At 58.6% G+C, this 9,585-nt stretch overlaps 2 protein-coding genes across 2 annotated transcripts; both read left to right on the forward strand.

Moving 5' to 3' along the window:
* Positions 1-665: 665 nt before the first annotated feature.
* BESB_037430 (uncharacterized protein) lies at positions 666-1,630 on the forward strand (the record flags this gene model as incomplete). Its single annotated transcript, XM_029362329.1, has 7 exons — positions 666-804; positions 860-926; positions 983-1,007; positions 1,066-1,113; positions 1,168-1,222; positions 1,278-1,388; positions 1,449-1,630. The coding sequence occupies 7 exons, from the start codon at positions 666-668 to the stop codon at positions 1,628-1,630; spliced, it is 627 nt and encodes a 208-aa protein (XP_029221294.1).
* Positions 1,631-2,469: 839 nt separating this feature from the next.
* Positions 2,470-9,585, forward strand: BESB_037440 (uncharacterized protein; the record flags this gene model as incomplete). Its single annotated transcript, XM_029362330.1, has 9 exons — positions 2,470-4,072; positions 4,436-4,546; positions 5,043-5,696; positions 6,281-6,363; positions 6,629-6,943; positions 7,188-7,354; positions 7,975-8,140; positions 8,662-8,739; positions 9,406-9,585. The coding sequence occupies 9 exons, from the start codon at positions 2,470-2,472 to the stop codon at positions 9,583-9,585; spliced, it is 3,357 nt and encodes a 1,118-aa protein (XP_029221295.1).

Below are 9,585 nucleotides of genomic sequence, written 5' to 3' on the forward strand. Positions count from 1 at the left end.
CCCTCCCCGATCTGTTGGCAGTATTTGAATCGGACGGAGTAGCGATGGCAAACTCTTGAATGTACGCCACCTGCCCAGTGCCTCTGCGTAGGCATTTAGCGAACACAAAAATCTCTCTGGGAGCCAGCTAGACTGGCATTCGCGGACAGGGGCGCACGGTCCTGTGTGACTGTACCACTCATAGGCAATGCGGGGTGTGTACAGAACAAACCTGCGTCAGCGCGAACTGCGACCCAGCCAAACACGCGCAGCCTGCCATATACATGCTGATGCCTCGCTGGGTTCCACTGAAAGACTATTTTTCAGGAAGCGACCAGTTAGGGATGGAAGTAAGTTAGCCGTGCTGAAACCCGTGCCTCGAAACAGCATTTACCTAGTGCGCGTAGTGCCACAAGAAACAAAGCGATTCGCGGGTTTGATCAAGGGTCCAGCAGTGCCGCAATCGGAGAAATTCGTTTTGCTGTTACCCTCCTTCTGGACCCCTGCAATCTTAAGAGGGTTTCTTTCGTTGCCAAGCAAGAATCCCGCATTTTATGGAAGTTTGCGCATCGTTGCGATGTACCTACACGCACGTCGTTGTGAAGATGGAAATGCGGTTTAGCTGCTCCCTAGCCCTCCCTGAGCACTACCGACGGGGAAGAAATCCTGCGCGCATATATGACAGAATGAATGGTGCTGCTGTTGTGCTTTGCTGCTTGAGCAGCCTGTTCCTGGTAACGGCGCCCGTCGTGGCTGACCCCCCTCCACTCTCTCCTGTTAGCAATGTTCATGAAGTGTCAACGAACATTGAAACACAAGAGAAAGGTATGTGCCAGCAGTCTCGATCGCCTCACTTCATGACAAACCAGTTGCCTCTCAGCCACGATGTATACGGTTACATTTGCGCACTTGCCGCTGTACGTGACAGGTGACGACTTCGACGTGCAGTAAGACTTTTTTATCCGCTGGGACGCCCTAAGCTCGTCAAGCGTTTGCCTTGCAGCATCATAGGCAACCGGGTGCTGAAGGTACCTGCGGCCGTGGTCTTCAGTCACGTTCTTTTTGTCATCACGGTGACTTGCGCAGGTGATTGTCGGTGGCACAAACTATGATTGGTTCTTCAAGCTGGCTGAGGTATGATACACATTATCGCGCTGACGCCCGTGTGACCGATCCCCCTGCCTGCAGCCAATTCCTGACGACATAACGCTAAAGCCGCCAATAGAGACAGAGCGGCTAGAGGGTAAAAAACTATCATACACATTTTCTTCCTGCGGATAGCATTTACATCACTGTAGGAGATTTTACTGGGGCCGTGTGGAAAGTGTCCGTGCTCGTGCCAAAGAATTACTACGCAGCAGCTCCTGCCCCGCCCCAAGGAACGAGCGCAGGCGAAGCTGGCGGACGGGGTAAGCTGGCTCTTTTGTCAGCTGGCCTCTGAAATGCAGCCTCCGCGCGATCGGTATCAGGCACTCCCGCTACGCCGGAACAACCGCTTGCTTTTGCTCCTCCGACTTTCGGCTCTAGTATTACCAGCCAAGCGCACGAACTATTCGGGGGGGCAGCCGCCCCTGCATCACGAGCTAGGAGGCGCCCGGTTCCAGACCGAAGGGCACCAGAGCTCTATCCTCCGCCGATGTTCGACGGCTGAGAGCGAGACACTTTGCTTGGTGATTGCTGTGTGCACAGTCACAAAGCTTCGTAAAAGTTCGGCCAAACCCGCCACGTCGCCTGATGCCGGCGAAGCCTTTAGCGCGCCTTAACGTCGTTTCCTTCCAAGGAAGGGACACACTTGCATGAAAATGTACTAAAACGTTTCTGAGCGGAAGAAACGTATTGAAATTCGCTCCTGACATCCCCATCTCCTGAGTAGCAGAAGAGACACGTTTGGGATTGCCGCGGTAGCCCCCTGTGACGGTCCCGCAACACTGTGATTCGGTGCTCGAATCACAGCCGGATCAAACTGCCATTGGCGACTTGAACATCTGGGAAATCAAGCAGCTTTCACAAAATTTCCTGGCCCACGCACCTGTCAGAACAGCAGCACCTCGACTTGCTCCTGACGTTGACATGCCAGATTCACTGAACACGGAGCAAAACTCGCCACAGACTGGACGGTGTGTTTGCTAGCCCCATCACCGGCCTACGTGCAGAAAGGCTTCCACGACCATGTGAAAGAAGCAATCCATGTGAATTTTGTCCTTGTGCTTGAAAAATCGAGTCAAATACCCACTGGTAACGCACATTTAGTGAATGCCGCTGCATGGGTCGCCGAGGAGTGCAGTCGCAAGCATACACTGATGTGGAACAGCAGCAAACGCCGTCGCATGCAGACAACGACCGCAGTGAAGATTCTAGCACTAGATGCACGGCCGAACAAGGCAGCGCTCGTTCCGTAGAGATACTGGAAATAGTTTTTCTATCCCGGTCTTGGCTCTACGACGTCCTGCATCATGCATTCAATTCGATGAGATCGCCGTGGGGTTGAGGATGATTTCTTCGGCGTCGTATGGAGCCCTGCTCCGTCGCCGAGCAGAACACGCACTGCTCAACCACACCGGCCGGACGGCCTGTTTCGGACAAGGCGCGAGCTCGCCATGCACGCGTTTTCGTCTCAGTCGAGCCTCAGTTCCTCTTCTGATTCTGGCGCGTGTTCCTCGCACTCCTGCGGCGCCCTACTTGCTGCTGGCATACAGAGGCTTCGCTAAGAAACGGCTACGGCTCAGCGAGTACGATGAGTATGAGCAAAGCATCAACTCGAGCCGTGTGCCATTGACGTTTGTGAACGTGCCAATTCATCATCAGTCTGCCAGTGAACTGGTGGACACCATTGTCGTCGCGGGACAGCTGCGTCTGAAGAATTCAAATTTCTGGAGAAGATGCACGACGGCCGTCGTTGACTTGGTGTGCGGCTTCCGAGTTAGGGAGCTGGTTGCCATTGTTAACGCCTACGCAAAAGCGCGGTATCGAGATGAGCAACTATTCAGTTGCCTTGCGAGAGCAATCGCTCTTCAAATCTCCGAGTGCCGCCCTTCTGACATCGCTGTCGCGGGCCAAGCATTCGCCAGGATGAATGTCCGCGACGTTGCCTTTATGGATATTCTCGGTGGGGAGGCCTCACGCCGTCTGGAAGAGATGGGGCCGCGGGGCATCGCGATACTGATCTGGTCTTTCGGGCGGCTTGGCATCTTTCACCAGGCTCTGATAAATGGAGTCTCTCGCGAACTGATGGGAAACGTCGAATCATTCTCAAGTCTCGACTTGACCCAGCTCTTGTGGGCCTTCGGTGAGCTGCAGGTCAGAGACGTTCCCGTTCTCTCACGCCTTTGCGACAGACTGAGATCGCATCTTCCTCAGCAGACACTCTCTGAGTCTTTTATCTGCACCCACGCACTGTCGAGGATCCTTTTTTTTGATCACGAGGTAGTCTCCGAGCTTCGAAGCCTGTACATACAGAGGCTGCGCGAACTTCCGCTGGCCGAACTGCCTTTGCTTCTGGACAGTTTCACGAAGCTGGATCAACATTGCGCCCCGCACGAGCGGCCTCCGCCCTCTACGCGACTCCACCGGCTTCTGGTGAAGGCAATTTTAAACAACGTTTCTTTCTACAAACCAGCAGACATCGAGCGCACCAGGGCATCTTTGGCAACCGCGGAGCTGGCAGACGACTTCCTGAACGATGTCGCCTGCCACATGTTGCCAGGTCAGATAAGGGCTATGACAAGCGAAGACCAGATTGCCCTTCTCGAGTTCTACAGATCCTCTGCTGCTCCAAACTGGCAGGCTGTCGCATACATTGTGTCACACCTTTACCCTTCGACTCGATCGCGGGGATCCGGAGACACCGCGCAGCCTCGGCTCACCCAGGAGCAGTCCATACGGTGCTTGGAAGCGTTAGCCGGAATGTGCCACAGGCACGCTTTTCTCTACGTTTTGCAGTCCTTGAAAGAGGCTGAAGATGACCCCACAAGCCATGCCCGAGACGCAGCTCAGTCTCGCGTCTCGGCTAACACATCGCCTCCAAGATTCGACACCAGGGGCGCAGGCGCTCTGGTACTCCAGCGGCTTGTACGCCAACTGTTTCCTAAAGAAGGTACGCCTGCTGAGGCCGTCCACCGAGCATCCTTACCATCGAAAGGGGCTGTTGCCTTGTCTCCTAAAACCGGCTTTCTGCGTGAGCTCCCAAATACGCTCCACGGGGCACCTCCCACTCTGTGCGATACGCAGGGTATAGGCGTGTTGCGCGCGCCCTCCCACACAGATAAAGTGCAGCGGATGTCTGTGGGGGGATGAACGCTGTTACCGTCAACGATTTACCGCTTGAGGATTTCGTGGCTTCTTGTCTGCATGGCTGCCAGCCCTCAGAGGTTCCTCTACGACCACAGTGTTCGCCGTGCTGCCGCGCGCGCGCTCCATACCTGTTGCATCTGTGTCGTGCGCTTTGTGCATGTCTCAGCGGACTTTATGTCTCTGGTGGCGGCGTCGTCTCTCGGTCTGGCCTCCGCGCCTCTCGACAGCACTGCGCCTCTCGACAGCACTGCGCCAAGCGCCGGCCGTCGCCTTGAAGGTGAGCGCGAGCGACTTGGAAGGCAGCTTCAGGGGCCTCCACCTTCCTAAAGGACTCGTTTGGGATTAGGGTGTAGGGCTCACGATCTTGCAGGTTGAACTCAGTTTCCCTTGAGCAGCTCCCTTGTCTTTCTCTCCGGTGGAAGCTGAACAGCATCGCACGGATGTCTGAGCCATTCATCCGTGCGTGCGCGGCGGCTGGGGTGACCTTCTTGAGTCTGAGTCCGCAGTTTGCTGCAAAGGTTGTCAGCCTCTCTGCGCAGACCGCGTGCGCGCCTTCAATCACGTGAGAAATCAAGCATTCGGGAAGGAGAAACGAAGCGCAGCCATCACCTCCTGTACCAGCGAGGGGAGCTTTCTGTGCTAGAGACCCCCTTCGCCGTCGCTTTTCTCGCACAAACGAGCGAATCCTGGCTCAGCGAACGAACGTGCTGTGCCCTGCTGGCCCGAGGACGTGCATAGGCGAGCCAAGCTAGACTGCGCTGCGATTTTTGCAGACTGTGTGAGCGCCTCGGTCGCGGCTCCACCCGCGCAGTGGCTTCTTCGTGGCGCCGTCGGGACGCGGGGGGGTGCTGGGCGATCTGTCGCGAACCACCTCAGCTCACTGCTGCAGCTCACTCAGGCCGGCGACGCGTCTGCGGTCCCGGCCGCCGCGCCGCCAAGTTTCCACTACATGGGCCGGCTGGTGGAGCGGCCACCCGAGTCCTCGCGGATGGGCGCCGGGGCTGCGCGACCCCAAGCGTCTGTCGATGCAGACGCCGAAGCAGAGAGCCAGCGAAATTTCTGGGCGCCAGACGCCTCGAGCACAGCGCCGGCGTCTGCGGACACGTGCGTGCATCCCCAGGGAGAAGGAGGCGGTGCCGCTGAAGTCTGCGCTGACCCGCGTGGCCCTGGGACCTCTCAACCGCGTCGGTGTGACGAGGGCGCACCGAGCGACGCAGACGGCCACACAGGTCGCGCAGCAGGGAGGTTCGCCGGCTGTGAACAGCTCCTGCTGAAGCCGGATGTGCTCACGCGGAAGTTCTACGGCGACCTCTTGCATGCGAGTTCCAGCGCTGCGCCTTGCGATCTGGTGGCAGCCCTCGGGCGCTTCCCGCGAGATCCAGCGTGGGCTCTGTGGATGCACGAACTCGTGAATCATAAGCTCGAAGGTACGGCGACTGCGCGAGGTCTCTGCGCATGCGGGTCAGAGCTTGAGAGCCGAACGCTGGCGCCATAACCTCGCGAAGGAAGCACCATCCGCGGCCGTGGAGCGCGGGCAGCGGATCTCCCCTTTCTTGTCTCGCGACCACCACGCTTCTCGGCGCGAGTTAAATGACATTGCAGGCGGGTTCCTCTCGCACACCGCTGTGAGTCGGGTGAAATATGCAACCATCCATTTGTCTGTCTACCTATCTGGTAATTTATCTATGTAAGAGCAAACATCTCTCCTGATGCCGTGCGTAAAGAGAGGAAGACTGCCGGCGCGGCGGCATCAGCAGCAGAAAGGGGCGTATGCGATGCTCGCTAGTCGGACAGCTGCGCTTCAGCCTCGAGGTCGCATGCGCCGCCGCGCGAGAGCATGCGGCGCCAGCCCCAAGGATTGAAGGAGCCCTGCCCTCGTGAGCTGCCTGTCGCTGCGCGTCGTCGCTCTCTACGTGCGCACGAGATGCAACCTTGCCATGTGAGACTGGGAGGCACGCGGGTCTGCATTTCTACGCGTGTTTCGGGCGCCTCCTGTCGCGTGTGTGTCCAGGCTTGCACCCGGAGTTCCTGCCTGGCGTTTTGCTCGAGCTGGCAAAGCACGTGAGACGACCAACGGAGCTCGCCTCAGAGGATGTAAGGAACGACGCGCTGCGGCGCCTCGGCGCACAGAGGATCTTGGGTGCCCGCAGGGCGGATGGATGCGCACAGGTTGAGTGCATTTGCCTCCATGCATCGCGCAGGTCGAGTAGTGACGCGGCGCACACCTGCTGGTGACCCGCGCAGAGGGAGAAGGCGGGCGAGGGCGCCGCAGCCGCGAGCGGCTGTCTCATGGGTGCGTGGGCGGGCGCGGGCTCCAAGCAAGTCTGCGTGTGAGTGTGTGAATCCTTTGGGCGCTCAGGCAGAGAGTTGGCTGCCGAGCAGTGAGGCCAGGGCGCTGCAGCTGTCGCCTCGCCAGGCGGAGGCGTATCTGCTGCGCGTGTTTGGGCGGCTCTTTCGGTCTCGCGCGGAGGACGGGGTCGCGGCCACCGACTCGGGGGAGCCAGGAGACTTCAGAGGCGCGCAGAGGGAGAGGGAGTTCCCCTGTCTGAGCGTGTTGTCAAACTCCGCGCTCGCGGTGTGCGTCAAGATGCTCGAGCTGCATCCTGACAGGGAGGCGGCGCAACACTACGCAGTAGCTTGCACCTCCCTCGTCCTTCGAAGCTTTTCAGAACGCGTAAGTCGAGCTCGGCAGGATCTCGCAAAGCCTGATTCCACCCACTGTTGGCTGCACTAGCCCGTGTCGCTCTGCCTACGTGTGCCGCTCGCCAGTTCGTGCTTGGCGGGGGAGGGGGGGGGGTGAGGGCGAAGCGCCAGGCGCGTGGGCAGCCACGACCTGACTGCATGCAGCGACGGCGCGCGCTTGCGCTGGGACATGCGCGGGTTTCTGTCACGTTGCGGCTTCGGGGCAAATCCGGCAGGCGTGTGCACACGAGGCGACCGGCGACGCGGAGGCCGGAGGCGAACAACCGGCCAACGACGACGTCCGAGCGCCCGGTCCCCAATCGCAGGCGCAGGCGAAGCAGCTCGCGCGGATTTTCCACTCTCTGATCACTCTCGACGTCGTGCCTCCGGCGCGACTGCGCACGTGAGCAATGTTAGCCGAAGAAGAACCCAGTTTCTTCAGGGGGAAGACAACTCGTGTCTCTGTGGCTCGGCGCTCCCAGGCGACTCCACACAAGCGGTCTGCCTGTCGGATGACGATATGGGAAGCAAGGCTGCCTCCGGCCGGAGCTGTAGGCAGGCGAGAACGGACTCCAGCCTGCGAGAGGAAAACCTGTTGAGGCTATCTTGAGTTGCGTGGGCGCGCGAAGTTGGCGTCGGAGCGACGTTTGCAGATATTGCTGAGGCGCGGCCCTCACTGGAAGGCGTCCGATGTCAGCAGCTTCGAGTAGATCTGCAAGTTGCCGCTGTGCCGCGCGGAAGCTGGAAACGGGATATCCAGTTAGCGCCGGCGCCGCCAACTGTGTGTGCGAGTTTGTGTGAATGCGATTGCTGTAAAATTCGTCACACACCTTTTTGCTTCAGTTTGCGCCGCTCCAAAGAGGTTGGCGGCTGTAGCCGACGCGGCGTCGCGCCTTCGTGCGGGTGTGCACTCGCGTCTTCATCCCTATGCATATTCTAGGTTTCAACCTTATGCCAAGAACGGTTCCAGGATGCCCTGATTATTTTCGTTATAGTACTAAATACTGCTCCGCGTGCGTTCAGAGAACTTGCGCGGCGAATCTGTCACCTCGCGTCGGCAGATCTGTTGACCGTTCTCCGCGAGTTTGCGGCGCTTGGCTGCGATGCCGCCACCGCAGCGCACCTTTCGCTCGCCTTGAGTCTCCGCCGCCCGCACATCAAAAGCTGGAAAAAACTGAGAGAACTCGAGGTAGGAGCCGCGGGCGACCCGTGGCCCACCAAGTCTCAGCGAGGGAGAGACGATACCGACTTCATTGAAAACTGCAGCCCCTAGGGTGCCTCCGTCAAACCGACATGGCGTCTTCAGCGCGGGGTGTAGCTCCACCGGCGTCCAGGCTGAAGCCTACGTGGCTGCTGCACGGATACGCGGGGTCGCGAGATGCGCTAGACGCCTCAGACTGGTCGAAGTGAAAGCTTCGTGCGGGAGCATGTCAGTCTGAATTGCGACCGATGCTCGCTCTAGACACGCGCGAAGGTCTCTTGTTGTCTCACCTATTAACCCACGCTTCACAGGCCTAGAGGCGTGCTCAGCTAGCGAAACGCTCACTCCACTCGCTACGTCGCTCTAGGCTTGCGGTAAAAAGAGATGACAGGCTGTGTGTTTTTGATAGAAGTGTATCGTCACCAGCTTTCGCTTGCGGCAGACACACCCGCGGCTGTAGCTGTTCCTTGGACGTTTTGCAAGCGGCTGATTGCGCATTGTTTTTGCAGTTTCTCTGCGCCCGCATGGGCGTCGACTTGGAGGACGATGTGCCAACCGGTGACGGCAGCGCTGCACCGAAACACGGGGTACGCCAGCTTCTTTCGTTTCGTTCTTTCCTTCCTTACTGGCCTCTCTCCTCTTGGTCTGCGTCCTCCCCGCGCACCTGCCATCCTTCCCCCTTTCGCCAAGTTCCGTTTCCCCTCCTTGGGGCCCGTTCTGTTTTGTTTCTTGTTCTTTCTCCTCGTTGCGCCTGTTTCTCGTCCGCATACGGTGTGCGTCCTGCGGGCTCTAGCGACTTCAGACGCCCTTGAAACAGAGGCGCTTGTGTGGTGCCTATGGTGGTGCACACGCTCATTCTCACGAATTAACATCCGAAACAGATATCATTGCTTTGCATCGGGGACAGTCGGCTTTCGTGCCTGACTCAACAGATGTCAGAAGAGAGAGAGTTTTCGACCGCGACAGCAAGCACCCCGTAGTCCCGGAGGAATACTTAGAGAATAACGCCTTCCCTTATACCGATGCTGCCGCGTCAGTTTGTTGTAGCTGTCGCTTCGACGTCGTGTTACCCCCTGCGAGACGTGCTGCTGCGCTAGAGGGTGGCCTCGGTTACATTTTCGCCAGGATTGCAGGCCCAGGCTGTCAGTTTCAGCAGTCGCAGTGGATTGGCGGACGGCTGCCTTGTGTCTGTGTTGACCGCGCCCTCGCCTGTCTTTTTGTTTTTTTGGGTCTTCTGGCGTGTCTGTCCGCAGGCGAACATGGCCTCGATCGCCGATGCGCTGGGCGACGGCGAAGACGATGAGCAGCTGGGGGCCGTAGAGCTGCCGAGCGACGCAGAGTTGCCGCGGCTGCAGGACGAACTTGACCGTGACATCGTCTCCAGACTTGAACAACGCAAACCCGCAGCCCCTAAACGACGGACGGAGGAATAA

Source organism: Besnoitia besnoiti, chromosome II (assembly GCF_002563875.1).
Source record: "Besnoitia besnoiti strain Bb-Ger1 chromosome II, whole genome shotgun sequence".
In the NCBI taxonomy this organism is placed as follows: domain Eukaryota; phylum Apicomplexa; class Conoidasida; order Eucoccidiorida; family Sarcocystidae; genus Besnoitia; species Besnoitia besnoiti.